The sequence below is a fragment of the Panthera tigris genome, chromosome A3 (assembly GCF_018350195.1).
Source record: "Panthera tigris isolate Pti1 chromosome A3, P.tigris_Pti1_mat1.1, whole genome shotgun sequence".
Taxonomy (NCBI): domain Eukaryota; kingdom Metazoa; phylum Chordata; class Mammalia; order Carnivora; family Felidae; genus Panthera; species Panthera tigris.
The window spans coordinates 117,053,401-117,076,295 of NC_056662.1; the positions used below are offsets into that span (position 1 = coordinate 117,053,401).

Consider the following 22,895-nt stretch of genomic DNA (forward strand, 5'->3'; position numbering starts at 1 on the left):
TAAACGTTAAAAAAAATTTTTTTAATAGAATAAAATAATAAAAATAAAAAGGTAAAGAAGCAAGATCAATTTTAATGCCATATCCCAATATATCTAAAACACTCCCATTTCCACATGCAATCAATATAAAAATTATAAAAATTATTAAGATCATTTTGGGGTACGAAGTTCTTCAAATTCTGGTTTATACCTTGCATCTGTTTCCATCCCAGTTCCGAAAAACACTGCAGGTGCTCAACAGCCACGTGTGTATGGCTGGCTGGCAGCTCTCGTGTTGGGCCGAACCGTTCTAGACATTTTTCCAATACTAACCTCCACGTTAAGTTAGATTCTCTCTGTCACAAATACCTGAAGATCTGCTTGAGCCACCAAACGTTCCTAACAGGAAGGCTGACACCTGTCGTCCGGTCAGTGGGGAGTGATCATGGGACCCCGCTGCCTCTTCCAGATGATTCGTTTTTTCCTCCACCAAATGCTGCCTAAACCTACTGTCCCTACTTTGTTTTCTCCACCTGCATTCCTGACACCCTGCAATGTGCTCTCCTCTGCTCCGAATGCCATCAGAACTGCTCCCGGAAACATAAGCACCTCTGTCTCTATTAACAACTAATTTTGGGGGCACCTGGGTGGCTCAGTTGGTTGAGAGACCAACTTCGGCTCAGGTCATGATCTCGCAGTTTGTGAGTTCGAGCCCCGCGTCGGGCTCTGTGCTGACAGCTCAGAGCCTGGAGCCTGCTTCGGATTCTGTGTCTCCCCCTCTCTCTGCCCCTCCTCTGCTCACGTTCTGTGTCTCTCTGTCTCTCGATAATAAACAAACGTTACAAAAAAAATTTTAAAACTAATTTTCCCTCTCACCTTGCTTTCCATTCCTTACCTACATCTTAGTGGCATCAACTTCTACTGGTCCACATATGGTACTTTATGATGAACAGCATATTCAGAGACAATACAGGAACAATCACTAACCTAGAATGTATTGAGCCTCTACTATCATAATTCATTTCAACTATTTACAAAAGAAGGCTAATAATAACAATACTGTGTATTACATAACCCCATGTTTGCTCAATTCTGTTTGCTTCCTACGCACAGGATCTAATTTACCTTTGTCCCAAGGCTGGGTGACAGGGAAGTTACTCCAGGAAAGTGACAAAGAGAAAATCTATAGTCACACGTACACAAAACTAATGACAGGATTAGAATCTGAAGCTCCCACCTCTCAGATCACTCTCTCTCCAACACACTTCCAAATGGCCTCTGCCCAGAAGGACCTGAAACTCCAACACATACTGCTATAAAAGTAACCAAACAAGGAGGCCATTAGACTGAGCTGGTTCTAACACCTTGGTAGGTGACTTAAGCAAACTGGAATCTCAGCCAGTCATTTCCTAGAAATGCCTCAAAATTAGCAGGAACAATCAGTCACAAAGAGCCAACTAGGCTTTCCCAGATAATTCGAGCACTTAGGCTATAGCCAAATTCCCTGCTTTGCTTCAGTGTCTTCTCTACAAAAACCCTGCCCCTAGCTTTTGTCAGTAGAATGCTCCTAACCACGTTGAGGTGATGTTTACTCAAATGAACTCTCAAAAGTTTTAATATCCTTGTTTATTTTTTAACACTGCTCACATACTTTCCCTTCAAATGTAACATCACAGCAGGATGAGATGACAGAAGCCTAGGTCATTAACTCAAATGAGGAGCTCCTCCTAGAACAGCTCCTTTCTTTTCTGCACGGTAGTTTTAAATGCTGCCAGAGTTTAATTTATAAGCCATAGATTCCTAAAATCTTACTGGCATTTGGGGTCAACTATAATAACGAAAAAAAAAAAAATAATTGCTTCACATTCTCCATTATGTAAGTATATGCCATTATTAAGAAAATACCCACAAAAGGAAAAAAATCTGTTGCCAAAAAACTTTTATCTCACAGATCACCCACTGGTATTCTTTAATATGTAAACTATGTGAAAATAAGTGGTTGCAGAACATCTCAAAACATTCATTTCATAGCAGGAAAGAAAAATGTCTTTGATAAAAATATGAGGTACGATAACTAACTTTGAGTTCTGGGAATTAGAAGTCAAAGAAAAATTCACAAACTTCTTTATGGTGCTTTGTTAAAGTTAACAAACACTGGTTCTTTAGACACAACAGACCCATGCAGGAAATACTGACAAGGCAGTCAATATACATAATTTAAAATGAGACCTTAGGCTTTAGCCAATGAGAAAATGTATAATGTACCTTTATTTTGATATACTGTATCAAAACAGTATATATGATTTTATACCTGTGGCTTATGTTGTGGCATTCATCAAAATTAAAATTCTAATCTTAACACTAACTCTGCTTAAAGAGGTAGCAGAAGGGAGATCTTTGTGGTGAGGAATAGTTTTGCCTCTTGACTGCAGTGGTAGTTACAGGAAATGATGCATGTGGTAAAATGGCAAACACATACATTGTACCAACGTCAATTTCTTAGTTTCCATACTTTACTATCATTATGTAAAATGTAACCACTGGAGGAAACTCAGTGAAGGGTATGCAAGATCTCTCTACTATTTTATACCCTCTTGTGAATTTATAATCATAAATAAATAAACAAACAAACAAACCTTAAAAAAAAACTCTGACCATGCAGGCACATATAAGAGTTGTTTATTCTGGGGATGCTTGGGTGGCTCGGTCAGTTAAGCATCTGACTCTTGATATCGGCTCAGGTCATGATCTCACGGTTTGTGAGTTCAAGCCCCACGCTGGGCTCCGTGCTGACAGTGCAGAGCTGCTTGGGACTCTCTCTCATCCTCTCTGTCCCTCCCCCCACCCCTCTCTCTAATAAGTAAATAAACTTTTTTAAAAAAAGAATTGTTTATTCTGAACATATAAGCTTACATTCCAATGTATCCTCTGTTTTCTCCAGATTTAAAAAAAGTGTTTACTAAAAATTACAAAAACACCATAGACAAAGAATGCGATGTTCAAAACTAACATCTACTCATTCATTAAAGGAGATGGGCAAGGCAATAAGAGAAATGGCTTCATAAAAAGACAAAGGCAAAGAGCAGAGGGTTTTTGTTGGTTTTCTTTCAAATGTTTACCTCCAAGTGTGCACTTGCTGAAACCTTCTAAATGGAAGTTTGGGGGGGGGGGGGCGGAGATCATCTTTGAGGTGATATGGAGGGAACACTGTATTTCAAATTATCAGACTTGCCAGAATGTTGATGAGAGATTAGAACCCTCTCCCTCTTCTACATGGCTACTGAAATTTTCTTTTTGCCAGATGACAATAAAATGGAGGAGGCATCTCAGGTTTTTAAGAGTCTCACACTTTAAGAACAGAAATGGAAAGTTAAGAATGTAAATTATGTGGCAGAAAGAAAAATTCAATGACGACAACGGTGAAGGCAAGCAGTCACCATCCTCTCAAAAGAATACAGGATCTTATAATCCAAAGGTATTAAATACTTACATATACTCTTGGATTCATTACAGAGGGTACTTATCAGATGGACGGTCGGATCAGGAGAACCAAAATAAAGGGACTTATATTTAGGCCAGGAAGAATGTATCAATCTTATGGTGGTTTAGTTAGAGAGCATATTAATATTAATGTTTTAATTAATAAACATCAATGTATTTCATACAAAAGTCTTCATGCTTCAGTATTACACTAAGTGATAACAGATCGGATTTACTGACCAGTAAACCAGAATGTGTGCTTACAATTCTTGTTTCCCATGTATGTCATGCCCCTAAGTTCTCCAACCATTCACTGACCTCCTCTACCTATCATGCTGTGCCCACCATCCCTTGTGGGCTTGGCCAGTTCCAGTTCATCAGTGACAGCTTTCCACAGTCACTCCACTCCTCAATGGTAGGGTCTTCTAAATTCTTACACAGGCTCTACTTCCACTTGAGACCATCTATCCGGCACTGCTCCTTCATTTTTCACAAATATGTACGGAGCCTTCTCAATTGGATTTTAACACCTTCAAGAGCAAAAGCTGTGGCTGGTATACAGCCCTTGTAGCCCAAAACTAGCAGAGCAGACTTTCCATAAATGTACATCAGTCCTGCACTGCCTTAGCCCTATTAAAATTGCATCTTGTGGGGCCGGTACAGCATTCAGTGCCTAAAAATAATTTTAAATAGATTCTGTAGTCTTTCAGAGCAACCACCTTTTCAAACTCTGTGTTATGAGAAAGCCTGAAAAGCGTGCCTTTCAATGTCCTAATAAAACAGTGAGAAAATAGGCCCAAAAGAGAATCCCTGTGACATTCCACAAGAGACCTGATGGCTGACAAGAGTTATATCCAATCTTTTAGGTGTAGTTCTTCCACATATTCAAATGCCTTAGAAAGGAACATACTGTCAGTAGAATATTAAGGGAGAATGAAAAATGAAGGGCACCTGGGTGGCTCATTTGGTTGAGCGTCCGACTTCGGCTCAGGTCATGATCTCACGGCTCGTGAGTTCGAGCCCCGCGAGCTGGGCTCAGAGCCTGGAGCCTGCTTCGGATTCTGTGTCTCCATCTCTCTCTGCCCCTCCCCCACTCAGGTTGTGACTCTGTCTCTTAAAAATAAATAAACATTGAAAAAATTTAAAAAAAAAGAAAAATGAGATAATCTAAGTCAATGACATCCACCTTCCTTAAAAGGGTAAAACAAATTGCCATGACTATTTCTTGGTTACCCAACTTTTGTTCCAACGGACTATTGCGTTCTTATGTAAATGTCTGCAAATCATCCCGAGTGTCATTAAAGACCTGAGTGTCATTTCTTTTAAAAATCAACAGAATGTTTTTTCTTTCTGCAGTCTTCTAAGATCTTTCTGCTTCTCCATAGTATCTCAGAGATATCTCTGAGAGCATATCTGCCAGTTTCTTAAGTACCCTGAAACAGTCTCCTGTAGAGACTGTGTTCCATCTCCAAATGGAACACAGCCTTGCCAATACCTTGACTTTAGCCCATGGAGACCCATTTCCTACTTTTGACCTCCAGAACTAGAACATAATACATTTGTGTAGTTTTAAGCCACCAAGTTTATAGAAATTTTTTACAGTAGCAATAGGAAACTCATACAATCCCTGATTCAAAAAATCTTGGCTCAAAATCAAGTTCCTTTCTTTCTGCCAGGGCCTTGTGTTTATTGTCCAGATTCTTGGTCTAGTTTTGGATTCCATTAGCAGACTGTCCTTTAATGCATTCCTGAACCAGTATGCCAAACTTCAGTGTGTTTCATCCCTCAAGACACCTTATATTCTGTTCCTTGACCAGTAACTAACTCATATGCCTATATATTTATTTTATAGTCTCAGCTCCCACTTCTACTAGGCCTTCTCTAGGTCTGCTCTGCTGTAAGCTTGACCTCTAACTACCCACCTTGCCTTGTCATGGGATTCTCAGTTTCTTTACTTTCCCTAAATCCATACCCATTGCCCTAATGCTTACAAAGTACTCAATAATAAATCAAAATAAACTGGGGTGAGTAGAGCAGTAGAAGGTTTTTTAAGTGAAGAATGGAGAATCAGTAACATTAAATACAAAGTTTTTAAAACACTATAAATTCAAACTGTCTAGCTGCTTTAAATGAATTTAAACTCCAATAGCTACATGGACTACAAGTCGAGTATTAGCTGACCCAGTGAATACACAGTTGACCCTTGAACACAGGTTTGAACTGCATGGGTCCACTTACATGGAGATATTTTTCAATAAATACAGTACAGGACTATAAACGTATTTTCTCTTCCTTATGATTTTCTTAATATCTTCTTTTCTCTAGCTTACTTCATCATAAGAATACAGTACATAATACATATAACATACAAAGTATGTGTTAATCGACTGTTTATGTTAGCAGTGAGGCTTCTGGTCAACAGGAGGCTATTAGTAGTTAAGTTCTGGAGGAGTCCAAAGTTACACACAGATTTGTGACTGCATGGGGGGAGGGGAAGAAAGACGGTGACCCTAACTACGTGTTGTTTAAAGGTCAACTATAATTTAAAAACTTTTTGGATCAGAAAAGGTGCCATAAAACTAGATATATTTAAATTCAGCGTTAATATTCAAAGGGTGAATTGGGTGGGAAGGAAAATCCTAAAAACTAAAGACTAAAAAAAACTAAAGTCTGAAGTGATTCTCATTTTCAAATGAGTCTATCAGCACTAAAGACAACACTGGTTCACCAAGAAGTCATGCCAAATTAACCTAACATCTGTTTTTGAGAAGAGAAATATGATGATTACTCAATAAGAAGAAATGCTAGGACTAGAGGATAAACTAACTTCAACAAAGTTTTCCTTACTATCCACGTGAACAGATTCAAATTTCAAAATAACCAATAGTTTAAAACCTTACACTCCGCAATGTTGATGGAAACTGAAAACGGTGCAGCCTTTATGAAAAACAGTAAGGAGGTTTTTCAAGACTTAAAGATAACATTAGCAAGATGGTCCAGCAATGCCACCCTTGGGGATATAATCAAAAGAATTCAAAGCAGTGAAAAGATATGAGCACGCCCTTATACAATACAGCTTTATTCACAATAGCCAAGGGGTGGAAGCAACATAAACGTCCATCAACGGGTATATGGATAAACAAAATGTGTACATACTTACAATGGAACACTATGCGATCTTAAAAAGGGATGCAATTTAAACATACTACAAGCTGCATGAACCTCAGAGACACCATGCTAAATGAAATAAGCCAGTCGCAAAAGGACACATGCTGCATGACTCCACTTATTTGAAGAATCTAAAAGACTCAGAATGATAGAAACAGAAAGTAGAAAGGCAGTTGCCAAGGGCTAGAAGGAAAGGAAACTGGTACTTAATGAGTATAGAGTTTCAGTTTTATAAGATGAAAAAGTTCTAGAAATCCGTTGCAAAACAAGGCAAATATACTCCACACTGTTAAACCGTATACTTAAAAATGGTGAAGATGGTAAATTAAATTTGATGTGTCTTTTACCACAATAAAATAAGCAAGATAGGTTTTTTTTTTTTTTTAATTTTTTTTCAACGTTTTTTATTTATTTTTGGGACAGAGAGAGACAGAGCATGAACGGGGGAGGGGCAGAGAGAGAGGGAGACACAGAATCGGAAACAGGCTCCAGGCTCCGAGCCATCAGCCCAGAGCCTGACGCGGGGCTCGAACTCACGGACCGCGAGATCGTGACCTGGCTGAAGTCGGACGCTCAACCGACTGCGCCACCCAGGCGCCCCGCAAGATAGGTTTTTTATTAAACTTTGGACAGAACAAAAAAGATGGTTTGCAACAAGAATAAATTTTAGACCTACTGATTCAAAGGCAATAATCATGGCATAAGACCTTGGGAAACACGTCCTTTAAGAAAAGGCTGAAGAATAAAAGGGGAGGAGCCATATTTAATAAGAAAAGGAAGGCTAAGTGAAACCTAAAAGAACAAACACAGAGAAGGGAACCTGCAAGTTATTCTATGCTTAACTAAACCCAACTTTATTAACTCACTCATTCAACAACGTTTATAGAATGTAAACAATGTGGTCGGCACTGTTCCAGGTGTTTCTGATACAACAGTGAACAGAGCAAAGATCCTTGCCTTCACGAAACTCTACATGTCAGTGGGGAAAGACGCACAAACAACAAGCGTAATAAATGAGTGCGGTAGACTATTTCTAAGTGTCTCCCAATGGTTCCGGGTATTCGCACTCTCGGGTAATTCCTTCCCTGTGTGTGGACTGGACTTAACAGAATATAGAAAACGTGATAAGATGTCACTTCCAAGATCAGGTTATAGAGACTATGACATCTGTCTTGCTCACACACTCTTGATCTCTCCTGCTTGCTTGCTCCGGTGAAGCCAGCTGCCATCTTATGAGCTGCCCTGTGGAGAGGCCTTGCGAAGAGGTGAGGAACTGAGGGTGGTCCCGGCCAACAACCAGCACTGAACCGAGACCCTCAATCGAATGGCCTGGATGGTACTGAATGGTACCAACGGCCACATGAGTGAACTCGGAATGGATCCATCTCCAGTTGAGCCTCGAGGTGACTGCAGCCCTGACCAACACCTTGGGTTCCGCTTCTGAGAGACCCTGAAGCACAGGGTCTACACAGGTTCCTGACAAACAAAGACTACGATAATAAATGTGGTTGCTTTAAGCCACTAAATTCTGGAACGATTACTTTACGCAGCAACATACATTAACACAACATGTTAATCACGTGGTACGTTAAAAAGAGTTGCAAAAAAAAAAAAAAGTAGAGCAGAGTAAAGGCGGGGGTGTGTGAGATGTGATTTAAAAATGGGGTGTTACAAAAACTTGCATGTGAATGCTTATAGCAGCATTATTCATAATGGTCAAAAAGTGGAGCAGCTCTTTCTGCCCACGGGTCCTGTCCCCATGCTTTAATAAAACCACCTTTTTGCATCCAAAATAATAATAGTAATAGTCAAAAAGTGGAAACAACTCAAATGTCCATCAACAGGTGAATGGATAAACAAAACGCGGCATGTCTAAAATGGAAAATTACTTAGCCACAAAAAGACATGAACCAGTGATATATGGAAGAATCCCAAACATATCATCCTAAGAAGCCAGTCACAAAAGTCTACATATTGTGCGATACCACTGTATGAAAAGAAAGTTTATACAGAAACAAAGTAGTTTAGTAGTTCCTGGGGTTGGGGTAGGAAAAGGACTACCCATAAATGGGTGTGAGGGATCTTACCGGGGTGAAGGAACCAGTCTCAAACCAGACCATGGTTGCTCAACTTGGTAAACGTATTATAAATCACTGAATTGTACACTTAAAACAGGTGAATTTATGGTTAAGGAAACTACACCTCAAGAAAGCTGCTTTTCAAAAAAACAGGCAGTGTTATTAATACAGGCATGCAGAGAATAGGACACAAGGGGAAAAACGAAAAGGAAGGGTTCAGCCGTGAGAACATCTAGGGGAAAGAAGGCAGAGGAGGGAAAAGTACACAAAGACCCCAGGGCAGCAGCGCACCTGTGTGTGCGCAGCACAGCAAGGGTGTCAGTGTGGCTGGACTTGAAAAGTTTTAGGTGGGAGAGTGAGAGATGAAGCGGGAGAAGCAAGGGTGGGTAGAGGACGGTGGTGACGGCAGCACGTAGGGCCTCTGCACGTCCACGGGAAAGACGTGGGCTTTTGCGACGCGAGAAAGGGAGAAGAGATGAAAGTTGTGCGCAGAGGAGAGATGTGACCTGACTTGCATTTTAAAAAGATCCTACAGGGCATGCCTGGGCAGCACAAACACTAAAACCAGAACGATACAGAGAAGATTAGCATGGCCCCTGGGCAAGGATGACACAAGCTCCTGAAGCGGTCCCCACTTTTATAACTAAATATAAAAACGAAAAGATCCTACAAAGTAGGAAAATTATAAAAAGAGATGATAAAAGGCTCCACACAAGCTAGCTACCGCCAGAGTTACTGACCTCTCTGATCTGACTGGGACACTGACACGTTCTACACTGAAAAGGAGGGGACGCTTGTGTCTCAAAACGTGGCCTCTGTGACCTGCACCAGACCCCAGTCCAGGGGGGCCTGTTATACAGGCAGGTCCTGAAGTTCCACCTCTGATGTGTGAACACCTGGCTCTGAGGACGGGAGACGAAATTTTACACACTTCCCAGGAGATGACTTTTGAGAAACACAATGAACCAGATGAACATTCAAGTCCCTTCAAACTCTAAATTATGAGGAAGTATGCAGGCAACTAAAACCACGCTTGTCTAGGGAAATGGCTGGGGTTTACTATAAATGAATAGCTCAATTGATTATTTTATTACAGATGAAGTGCTCTTTTTTCCCCATTCTCGAAAATCCTTACCCAGTTGTTTTTTTTCCCAGCATAAATTTCCATGTTCTCTCCATACTGCGGCTCTTCCAGTAACGTCTGATACTCAAACATGAGGCGGGAGCTCTCACGAAGGCGGCTGCACTGGAACTGGTGATACTGTTGCACAAGCTCCTTCACCACAAGCAACAGACATTCAGGATTTGAAGGATTCCAGGAGGCAAGGTTCTGTAGAAGCCAAAAATAAAAGACCAGTTGAAAAGGAATTTTCATACACATCCAGCATCCCATCAGCACATCGACACAGAGGAAAACCGTGATGAAAATCTAAGATTACTCTTAATTAGCCATAAACTCAGAACCGAAGTTACAAGGGTCTTTTGAGCTTGGTGACTTCTCCTTGTCTTCTAAAAATCCTTGCAGAAAATGAAGGAGAAATTCCATTAGAAGGAGGCACAGACAGTAAAGTGTGAAGCCGGGTAGTAACAAAATGAGAAACGTAGATACCCTAGAAGATCATCATTTTAGCCCTGGGAGACTTAATTTCCTCTTATTCTTTTACAATTTTATTTTTTTTCAATCTGCACATAAATTCAGCATTATATGCTTAACATCATTCAACCCAGATCCACAGACCATCTGCATCTATGCCAGATATAAATAAATGTTCCGTAAACACTGGAACCCCACAGAAACACAAGCACACCGATGATGGTTTGGTCTGGAAATGATAGGAACGGAGTAGGGAAAAGGGAAAATAAGTTAGGAAATACAAGGTTGAGAGAGAGAAAGGAAATGGCTGTGAGAGCTGACGACAAGGAAAGGAGCTGGGAATGGGGAGAGATTTGGTAAGCATGCAGTCCTTGTTAAGCTCACATTCATTCATTCATTCATTCATTCAACAACAGCTATCAGATGCCTATTATTAAGCTTCAGCCACTGTTCTAGGCAGTAAAGAAAACAAACCAAGCCCTTGCTCTCCAGAAGCTTACATTTTAGAGGGCCAAAATAAGCAACAAACAATGAACTACATCAGATAGTAATAAATGCTACTGAGGACCAAACAGCATGTATCTCGGAAGCCTAGTGAAGGGAGTGACACAAGGAGAAAGAGGTGATCAGCTTGTGTGAAATGGTGCTGACACAGTGAGTTAGGAGGTCTGAGAGTTGACTGTAAGGTCCAGTGACACACCCATCAACAGCGTCCTCAAAAAGCACTCTTTGGTGAGGTAAAGTACGACTGTCAAGCATTTAAGAGAGAATGGGTAGAAAGTGCACATAGCTAGTATAGACAATTCAAACTGGTAACTAGGGAGGAGTGTGGGGTCAAGGGAAAGTTCTGCTCAGATGTTTGTAGCCTGCTGGAATGTCCGTGTAGAAAAAGGGGGGGGGGCATTAAGGGGCTGGGTGCAGAAGAGCAAGAGGAAAGAAAGCCAACAGGTAGAAAAGGATGGGATCTCTAAGAGGACTGGCTTTAGAAATGAGCACAGAGAGCCCATCCATAGGAACAGGAGGAAAAGACAAGTGAAGGAGGAGGAGCACAGGTAGGTTGTTGTGTGAGGTGACAGGAGCTTGGGGCCAACTTCTCTCCTTAGAGCTTATATGTTCTCCTTGAAACACGAAGGATGGTCACCAGCTGGGAGTTAGGAAGAAGGAAATGATGTTGGAAGTTTGAGAAGGAAGTGTGAACCAGTCATTTGGAAGAGTCATTCAGAAGAATAAATGGACTGGAAAAATGTAGGAGGAATTCCAGACAGCACTAAAAGCCCCACTGGGGTTAGACGTACAGTTTTTAAGTGAGACAAATTAGCATAAATTTCATTGCCTGGGTGCAAAGGTGGAGTGAGAGGAATTTGGATTTAACAAAGCTTGGGACCTTGCCAGAAAAGCACAATAGAAAGGAAGAGAGGCAAAAGATCTGACAGGGTTTGCAAAAGAATGATTACAATTATGGACCATGGCTGTTAAGTCAGGAAACGCCAAGCAAGTCTGTAAGGGAGGTGGGTTAGTGAAAGGGTGGCAGGACCAACGGTCCTGCGTTTCGTGGGTCATTAGGTATCATCACACGGGGAAAGGCTTACTAATAAATAGGGAAGATACATAAGCTTGAACTAGGGCTACTGCAACTCCAAGGACAGTAAGCAGAATGAGAATGACAAATGAAATAAAAGCCTGGTAGGCTGGTGCTCATTAGGGTGAGGTTTGCTCCTCCAATTAGGTCAATCAGTAGGTGTCCGGCAGTAACGCTGGCAGTTAATCCCACAGCCGGTGCTACTGGCTGAATGAACACTAATGGTCTTGATACCTACTAACATAGGAACGAATAGAATAGAAGAGTTGCTGGAGATGAAACACTAAAAAGATTGAACTGGAAGGATGGGAGGTATGGTCAGAGGATAGGATGGTTGCAACTGGGAGAACAGAGATGAATCTGTTAACTGGTACTGACAAGGTATGGAGTACTACCGAGAGTGTGCCTGGCTCGAAGAATCCTTTATGTGAATATTAAATCATATATTTGGGGAATTTGGGGAAAAGGGAATGCTACCGATTTCCTTGGTATTGGTAGCAGCACCGAAGAGCAAGAAAAACACCTCCCGTACCTCCAGATTCTGTTTCAAGTGGGATAATCTCAGGTGTGTCTGGGGTATTGGGGTGTTTGTTTTAATTACAGCTTCCCGGGTGATTCGAATGCACAAGAAAGGCTGAGGACCACTGACTTGGAGGAAAAAGAATTACAGAAGAGGTTGCAGGTATCTAGGACTCTACTGATAACAGACCATGTTAATACCCCCAAAACACTCAATCTCCAGAAATCTAGAAATTTAGCATCAAGAAAGAGAATACATATTATACTATGAATGTTCAATAAGTGATAATTATATAGCTTGCCAAGTGCTATATAAATTCTAAGAACTTTTCATACGTTCAAGTTAATCCACATCACAACCTTACAAGTTATATTAACCACTTTACACATGAGGCAAAAAGTAGTTTAATATCTTGTCCAAGGTCAAAGAGCTATTAAACAATAAATCAAGTTGAATTTCAAACTTAAGCAATTTGGCTCCAAGTCCCTGCTTAAGTACTACACCAGAGGTCCTTACACATTTTGGTCTTGGAAACCTTTTACACTCTTTAAAAAAAAAAGTCCTGAGAACACCAAAGAGCTTTTGTTTATATGAGTTATAGGGATCACATTTACTATATTAAATATGAAAACCAAGAAATTTTAAAAATATTTATTAATTCATGTTAAAATAACAAACCTACTACATGTTAACATAAAAAAACATTTTTAATGAAATCACTATGATTTCAAAAAAAAAACAGAGCATGGCATTGTTTTATATTCTTGCAAATCTCTTTAATGTCTGGCTTAATAAAAGAGCTGAATTCTCATACCTGCTTTTACATTCAATGTTGCGATATGTTGTTTTGCCTGAAATATATGAAAAAAATCCAACCTCACTCAAATATGTACTTTAAAAAGAGAGGAGTATTTTAATAGCCTTGACAAATAATTCTGGATATATTCTTCTTGGATACTATACCGAAACTCAACAAGTGGTAGTTTCTTAAAGGTTAGTTACAATGTGGAATCTGAAACTATATTCATAAATGTTTCATACTCTTACATCAAATTCCATCCATCTATCCTGCACTTTAAACATATCATTTACTTATATATGATTTTGTACCATCATGATGTGGTCATTTAGAAAATACTGATTCACTGAGTTACGTAAATCTTCCAAACTGTGACACGTTTCATTTATATAATACCAAACAGTCACATTCATTAATACCATAACTAATCTCACCAGAAAAGTCTATCAAAAGAAAACAAACAAAAAGTAAAGAAATGCATCCTTTAAAAGGATAGCAATTATTCTGGTCTACTAAATGGGTTGATTTACAGGTACTAAATGACAATGGGGAAATCACAAAATGCTCTTTTATTTACAGGATAGATAGGTCTTAAGGGAAGTTCAAATAAAAACTTGATGAACAGAAGAAAAGTAAGATCTTCAGCATCATACAGTGAATGAAAGGCAGCCCTAACTATGAACTGATTTGATAAGAAGAGTACAAAGTCTTCACTGGCAAATCTCTTGACTTCAAGATTCTGAAAATTCCTTTTGAGCTACTCAAGAACACAAAGTACCAATAGGATAAAACAACACAGTATAAAACTTAAAATGATCAGTATGTAGCTTGCTATGCATTTCCTCCAGAGATTATCATTAAACATTAATAGGAAAAATATGCAACCTTCCATTTCTTGGTCAAGTAGTCAAGTCCCTATTCAAGGACAAAAAGAAAAAACTTTAGTCACTTCAACTTCTATTTTTTTCAATTCTATCATTTTCTTTAGCTGTTTGGCAAGTTACAAGCCTATATCCCACAATAAAGAAGAAGAAGAAGAAGAAGAAGAAGAAGAAGAAGAAGAAGAAGAAGAAGAAGAAGAAGAAGAAAAAGAAGAAAAGAAGGAGGAGGAGGAGAAGGAGAAGAAGGAGGAGAAGGAGAAGAAGGAGGAGAAGGAGGAGAAGGAGAAGAAGGAGGAGAAGGAGAAGGAGAAGGAGAAGGAGAAGAAGAAGAAGAGGAGGAAGAGGAGGAGGAGGAGGAGGAGGAGGAGGAGGAGGAGGAGGAGGAGGAAGAAGAAGAAGAAGAAGAAGAAGAAGAAGAAGAAGAAGAAGAAGAAGAAAGAAAGAAAAATTCTAAAAGCATCTAAACTGGCAAACATCTCTTACCAATTTCAATTCATGTCAAGTAATTCAACCTAATTGTTAAATGCATAAAGATATGCCAACAAGTCCCTTTCCATTAAAATATAATCTCCCAATGCATGGAAATGCATTTGACCTCTTTGGCCATTCAGTGCATACTTCACCGTGAAATGACTTAGCCAAAAAACATCCTCATCAGGGGAGGTAAAGATAGGCTCAACAAGATAAAAATCCTCCCATTATTGCTATATGACCATTTTTACTTAGGTAATTTGTGGTTAGAACCACTTTGTTTAGAAGAGGAGAACCAGAAAATATTACAAGATTGTGATCACTTCCTAACTCTAGGACATATTTTTTAAACGGTCTAACAATGGAGGATGTTGGCGCTTTCCACTCTCTTGAGTCAAGTTAGATGTCCAAAGGTTTCTTCGGGGAAGTGTGCAGGTCAGCACTTGGGAACAGGGGCTAGGTGGATGGTGCAGTCAAGGCATAAATTAAGAGGCCTCTTTAGAAAAAAGAGAAATAGGTATGTCTATATATATACATATTATATATATATATTATATATATATATATAATATGTATAATTCTATGTATACTAAGTTCTTATTCTACTTAATTTTGGTAATGCATGAAAGAAAAAATCTGAAATGAGGATGGTCATGAAGAGTAAGCATAGGACACATACTACCAAAGAAAAGAGAAAAGAGATATCAAAAATGAGGAATGAGGGGTGCCTGGGTGGCTTAGCCTGTTAAACAGACAACTCTTGATTTTGGCTCAGGTCACAATCTCACCGTAGTTTCAGCCTCACATCCGCCTGTGAGCTGACAGCACAGAGCCAGCTTGGGATTCTCTCTCTCCCTCTCTCTATGCCCCTCCCCTGCTCACGCTCTAAATAAATAAATAAACAAACAAACAAACTTTTAAAAAATGAGGAATGAAAACCCCATTAGAAAAAAGCAATAAAATACAATGAAAGTAAACAGACAAAAGCAGAGAATTAACTACTATTATGACACTTTATTCACTCTCACTAAACACTGATGAAGCAGCTCAGGGAAGGTGTGATGTCAGTTCTTTTTAAAGACAGGTTAACCAGAGAGGCTGGCTAACTCTGGTAATACTCAGGGGCGGACAGTGACAGTGCAGAATGTAAATCTGCCAATCCTCTCTTCAGTTCCCTGAAACATCGGCTGCTAACCAAACAGTTCGCACCTGCCTCTCTATAGCCGTGACCCATCTCACACCTGGTGCTAATTCTGGATTCCCTACTTTGGCTCCCCTGCTGGGGCTGCCAGATGTGAGAGATGTTCCTGCTCATGGGACCCTCAACCATCTCACATTTCTCTCTCATCAACACACTCCACCGCACATGTATACTCCCAAACCAATGGCTCCACGACCTTGAACATGCCCAACAAATCCTCAGTTCCTTGTCAGCTTCCTTATGTCAGCAACACAGTGATGGATACTGTTTTCGGAGGCCTAGCTCACCCTCAATTCACATCTCACTGAAAACATGGCTTCTCAGCCATACTGAGGCAAATTCAGACACATCAATCAATGAAAATAGTTGGGAAACGATGTGCTAAAGTTCATATCTTTGGGGGGATAAAGGAGAAAAATAAGCAAATTAGCAAATGAGCCCTGGGGCCCATCACTGCCTAATAATGGAAAGAAAAGAAATTGAAGGGGAATTTTTTTTCTTTAAAAACAAAAATCTTATAACGAAAAATTTCCATTAATAAAGGAATTACCTGACACTTCATACTACAAAATTCTGCGCTGTCTGGCAATCAGATAAAATGGAAATCAAAACTGATTGACAGCATATGAAAAGCATGCAACCTTATTAATAATCAAAGAAATGTAATATTCCTGGGTTCTTTTTTGTTAACTAACTTTTCGTTGAAAAAAATAATATATACACATGGTAAAAGAAACAGCACTTTTCCAATAGCATAAAAGAGTATCAACAACAAAAGTTAAGTCTCCCTCACAACTTATAGATTTCCCCAAGTAGATTTCCCCATTCCCCAAGTAGACTACTCTTATCCCCCAGAAAAAGCAACACTGGGACTGTGTAAGGCACCAACATTTGGCCCTTCTTGGGTATTTCTAGATCACCTCTAGCTCTGCTACCGCTGCACCTTCTCCCCCACTCTCTTAGGCTACATACCCTAGCTCCCCTGGTTCAACTAGCTTCCCTTGAATCAGCTGTTAATGTGAACTCAGTAGCCTGACTTTTACTCCAAGATGGGTCCTTGGTCCCATAAATTGTTTCTTGCTCTCTCATGGGACTCATGATTCGGCCAGCCCATCACTTTTTAAGCAACCAGCTAATGCTAGTGAGGATGCAGTTTAATGGACACTTTCACACATGAGAGTGAAAATTGATATAAGCAGTTTCATTCTCAAAACCCCCTAGAAGTCCTATTTCTGGGAATCTAAGAAAAAAAAAATAAGGGGAAAGTATCATAGGCAAAAAATGTACAGTCATTTAAAATATCATGCAACTGCAAATAACCTACATGCCTGATAATAACAGTTGAAAAACTGTTATAGTCATTCAAAGGAATACGCAGCCAGTATGTTTACAAATACTATGCAAGAGCACAGAAAATACTATTAAATACTGGCAAAATATTAAATGAAGACAGATACAAAACTACATATACATTAAGATCTTAACTTGATTGTCCCCATCCCCTCCTAAGCCCCTACACACCAAAAACCACCTGTGCATAAAAAAATTATTTAGAAGAAATGTTAACAACTGATGTCTACAGCTGGGAGCTATTTAGAAGAGTTCTTTTTTCCTTCTTCTAAATGTTCTATACTTTCCAAATTTATATAAATGTGTGTATATGGGGCGCCTTGGTGGCTCAGTCGGTTAAGCTGCCAACTTCAGCTCAGGTCATGATCTCGCGGTCCGTGAATTCGAGTCCCGCGTCAGGCTCTGTGCTGACAGCTCAGAGCCTGGAGCCTGTTTCAGATTCTGTGTCTCCCTCTCTCTCTGCCCCTCCCCTGTTCATGCTCTGTCTCTCTCTGTCTCAAAAATAAATAAACATTAAAAAAAATTTTTTTAAATAAATAAACGTTAAAAAAAAATAAAAAAATTAAATAAATGTGTGTATGTGCACATAAATGACACATGCACGTATTTTCATAATGGAAAACTACAAATTTGAAACAGTAGGGGTGCCCATGTGGCTCAGTCGGTTAAGGGGTCTGACTCGTGGTTCCAGGTCAGGTCATGATCTCACGGGTCATGGGTTCGAGCTTTCCATCAAGCTCCATGCTGACAGTGCAGAGCCTGCTTGGGATTATTCTCTGTCTCCCTCTCTCTCTGCTCCTCCCCTGCTTGCTCACTATCCCTCTCTTACTCAAATTAAATAACTAAACATTAAAAAAAATAGATTAATATACTTCAAATATCTCATTTCAAACTGTCTCCAATCTCAAGTTGAAGCAATTCCACTTGCCATTTACAAATTTTATGAGGTCAGACTTCAATTGTCTCTTTTTATCAACTCAAAGTTACCCAGTTCCACAGCCTTCTGGAGAACAAATCTTGCATCGCTTAACCCTAGATAAATATGCTTTAAGTAACCTTGAACTGTTTCTTAAATTCCAAACCTCACACAACATTTCCAGAAAGCTACTGCAATATGCTATAATGTAATGGCAACAGTTGTAGGAATTCATTATGCTTCTCTCAACCAAAACTCTTTTGTGTTAACATTCCTCTGAATGGAAGTCTTAGGAAATGACCGGTGACATTTTACATTTCTAACAAGAACTGTAACTGGACAGCATGAATTTTTAAAATATCACTTCATCTAGGGGATACAAAAGATAGAAATAAATCTTCTAACTGACCTATTTGTAAGAGGACCACATATTATCAAAAATGAATGTCTACACTGTGTACAATAGCTCCTGTAACACATCACCTAAAATGACTTAAATGAAATTATTTTAAACTTTGTTTAGACTTTTTTTAAAATACAGCAACTTCTTAAAGTAGAGTTAACATAGCATGACGTTTAAGGGTGGGTGACAGGGAAGCTGAATTAAGAGAACTCTGGGACTACACAGAGCAAGTCTACTTCTACCTGCATAGAACTACCCTTATAATCACGCGGCTAACAAAAAAGACAACACAGCACTCACAAGCGTATCCCTTACAGTTAACTTGTAGTTCCTGTTTAACTTCTATCTTTTGAGAAAATTCACGCGTTAAGAACAAAACGGGGTAGGTGGTAGGGGAGAGTACCCCGCAGTTACATTCTGTTCCACTAAAATTTGTAGGGTACCACAAAAATAAATATTGGTAAGGCAAAAAATTAAATAGGGTCATTTTGTAATCCTCAGTGGCTTTATTTTCAAATACTCTAATAATTATCTTCATCCTTATAAGCAGGGCCTATTGAGTCTGAGATTTGAGATTGTTGCCATGATATTTGAAGTTGTTGTTAATGACGGTCTCTGAAAACTCAATGGGTTCTGGGAAGTACAGAAGAGCTAACTGAAAAGATACAAATCTCTGACATCCAAATGAACAGGTAAGGAGACAACCAATATAAGACCATTTCTGGAGTTAATATGAACTTTAAAAGATACTCCTAGAAACAGATTACATCTTCATATCTACTTAGGAACTGTATATGACAAGAAAAGTGAATATACACTGGTGAAACAAGGTGACGGTGCCGCCTGTGTTCAGGGGCTACTGAGGGAGGAGGAGAAGGCACTCCAGACCTTTTAAATCCTGCTTTAACCAGAACACCGCTATCATTCTGGTTTTTGTTTGGTTTGTTTGGGTTGGGTTGGGTTTGGCTCTGGCTTTGGTTTTGTTGAAGTTTTACCTAAGACATCATCTGAAAAAAATACTGCTGGGAAAATGGGTCTCATCTAATACACAGTAAATACTTTAGTGAAATCTCATGCTCCTTTTGCTCTTCCTATCTGTGACCATCTTCATCTTGATACCAGAATCCCTGATAAGAGGAAGCCAGAGAAGCCAGACCCATTAGATGACTTGGAGGACCCACAAGAAGAGGTGCTGAAGGAAAGCATTTTCTCTAGTTTAAGACATCAGCCCCAAGTCTCAATTAATGTACAAATACACAGCTCATGCTTAGAGTAAAAGGGATTTGTCACCTTAAATCATACATATCTTGATAATAAGCAAAATGGAATTGGTATCTTTTCAAAAACTAATCTATTTGGGTCATCCATGAAAGCTTCTGGCTGTGATTTCTCCCTCAGCTTTCTCTAGAGCTCTCCAAGGTTCTGACCTGCCTCTCAACCAAAATCCAACTTCCCTGAATTCTTTTTTTTTTTTTTTTAACTTTTTGTGACCTAGGATCTTTCTAAAAGGGCTTTTTTGTTGCCCTGCAGGATAAAATACAGCAGTCCATTCCCTGGCTTACAATCAATAAAACCTCCTGGCTACTAATGGTAAAGTGATCCTGACTGTACATCAGTACAGAACAGGGCCAATACGTATCTTTAAGAAGGACAAAGGGAAAGTCCTGAACAAAATCCACAATTAACCTTAGTAGCTGAAAAATCACTTTTCCATGTGATTTCCCCAGTGATAGAATTGCCAGACTCATAATAGAAAAAAAAAGCAAAACGAGGAATCTTAAATCTGAACTTTGAAATGCCATTCAATAGGCAGCCCCACCCACAGTTGATAGGTAAGCAAAACCTCCAATTAACAGAGGACGTCTGGGGAATCTTCAAACATCTACAACGAAATGACCTATCAGTGCATCACACCAGAATTTTCTATCATCCCAATTTTGTGCTTGGGTGTCAAAATGGTGCACTTGACTTATTTAGTTTCTTCCACAGGTAAACATGCTTTTAATCTAAAATATACAAAAATATCTAAAATTAGATATTTGGCTCCATTTAGAAAATTCAAAAAATTATCCCTTCTTGCCCATCAGAAATTACTGTAAAATTACCTGTCAACTTTTCTTAAAAGGTGACCAGCATGCAGGCCCAGGTCATGTTGAAGTATCCCTTCACATAGGTTTCTATGGCCAGCCTGCACACTTCTAAGTTCTGTTTCTTTGGAAAGAAAGTACTGTTTCTTTGGAATTGGAGGTAGATAGATGATAGGAAACAAGGGTTGGAGGGAACAGGGGAGGGAAGGAATCTCAAGCCACATCCCTTGGCCCAAGCCTTCCTTTTTATTAAGAGGAAGAAAACAGAGAGCAGATTCCTTTCTAGCTTAGAAACCCCCTTAGGTGCAATAGAGTTGAAAAGAAGGGACAGAGTACTGTCCACAGAACCTTTCCCAGCCTTTCTTCTCTCAATAGTATAATCACTTAAAGAATAGTAATGGTAGCTTTTCCCTGACATCTTGAATATAAAGAGCTAAGACTGGGAACACTAACATCACTGAATAGAAGCACTTTGGAGAATACGGACTTGAATAATAACTAAATCCACTCTAGCAAGGTGCTACCTTTAAATATAAAATCAAATCTATTGGGAGCTAATATGCTCAAGTTTTATACTCACTGTTGATCAAAAAAGTATGAATAAGTAATATTATTATTAAGTTCAATTTTGCATAAAATGCCAGTGTAAATAAACCCTAAGCACTAAAAATCCTTTTGTGTGGCCAACAAAGTGTTTTAAAAGAATTTAAATTTAAATCCCTTTAAGCTGAGCACACATCCAGCTCACCAAGACCCCAACAATCTCACACACATACACACACACACACACACACACACACACACACACACACACACACACAAACCTCTGTGGCCCAAATTAGTTGTGCCCCTGAAATGAATGTTGCTATTTACCTGAGTCACTAACACCACACCCCTTCTCAATCGACGTTACTCAATTCTAAGAATAAAAGGCAACACCGCAATGGCAGAAAGAAAATTGGCAAATGTGATTTCTAACTTAATTCAAATTGTTTTTCCTGGGGATGTATTTAAATTGTCCAGGTTGCTCGAATATCATCCAGGGATGTGATTTTGAAGGAGACAGCTTGTTACTGGTTTTCCTGGCTGTACTACAAGAAACAACAGTGTGAGCTTATTTTAAGTTAATGTGTGCTTCTGTGTTTCTTTACAAGAAATTAACTGCAATCATCTAGTTAAAGCAAACACTTTGTTAGGGTTTCGTTTTTCATCAGAAAATGTCTTCAGGAGTCTTTTAAACTTAGAAGATTAAGAATCCCAACTTCTGCTTTTAGATTTTAGGCTTGAAGCAAATTATTTACATCACAGGGAAAGATCATTCAAGCCTAGTGATCCTTTGTGGCACTGTGTTTTTTAGCCATACATGAGCCACAATATCCTAGGAGTCCTATCCATTCTCCCAAATCAAAACAGTAATCCTTTGCCTGCCTCAGCCAGAACCAGACCTCGGGGTCAATTCTCATTTCTTTCCAGCTATGATAGTCACAAGGAGACCCATAGGAATGGGCAGTATGGAACAAAAACAGAACAAAGAGCTTCAACCAAGTTATTTTTAACTAGAGAAACACCTGCAGGCTCTGACACCTGGTTTCTGACCCCTGCCCTAGAGGATTTCCCTAGCTGGACTTGGCCTCTGGGCTACAATGATTTATATTATACAACTGTTTCTCCTGACCTTAGCTGAGCTTCCAGGACTGAATTCCAGACCTACGGACTTGCCAGATACTCCTCTTCTTAGTCAAAATCCCAGTCTTGGACCTTCCTGGCCAGTGGTCTTAAAGTCACCAGTTGTCCTAGTAACACAATTTTTGTGTAAAAGACTAGAGGAAACGTCAGCTAAAAAAGAAGCTACCCCAAGCTCTTCTTCTTATACCAGCCACAAGCAGCTAAAAGAAAGAAAAAAACGATTCAAAGTAACACCGACCAAATGAAAAGATAGCCACAAAATATAATACATGGGGTAGGAGAAGCTTTCAGTATCTTTATCCTTCCCCCTAAAAACTCCACCTCTTAGCCCATATAATGGGCTAATATAATGGGTCCATATAATGTCCTTGTTCTAAATCCACATTTAGAAGACATGTATTGTTTGATGTCCAACACCCATTTCCCTCCTTTTGGTAACACAAGTTTCCTTTGGGAAACCACTCCTCCCCATTCTCAGGCATGGGTTTTGAGTAAGAACCTCCACTCCAAGCTCCATGGGTCCTGACCGCCTAACCCTATCAACATTTCCTACGCACTTAGCACCTACATTTGATTCAACTATGGGCACATATCCAATCAAACCCAGTGAGATAAATGAAGACATCAGTTGAGACTTCCGAGAAATAAAAGCGTTCTTTCCTTCCGCAGTAGGAGAATATAAAGTCTGAACCGGAGTAACAAC

The 22,895-nt window shown here is 39.5% G+C and overlaps 1 protein-coding gene and 1 pseudogene across 5 annotated transcripts in view; one reads left to right on the plus strand and one right to left on the minus strand.

Annotated features, from left to right (window-relative positions):
• BABAM2 (BRISC and BRCA1 A complex member 2) overlaps window positions 1–22,895 on the minus strand; it is a 395,194-nt gene that overhangs the window by 264,500 nt on the left and 107,799 nt on the right. For all 5 annotated transcript variants that reach the window (XM_007088867.2, XM_042982266.1, XM_042982264.1 and 2 more), the window contains exon 5: window positions 9,841–10,035. In XM_007088867.2, the coding sequence (XP_007088929.1) occupies window positions 9,841–10,035 (195 nt within the window). The remainder of the gene's footprint in view (window positions 1–9,840; window positions 10,036–22,895) is intronic.
• LOC122237480 lies at window positions 9,244–9,344 on the plus strand (annotated as a pseudogene).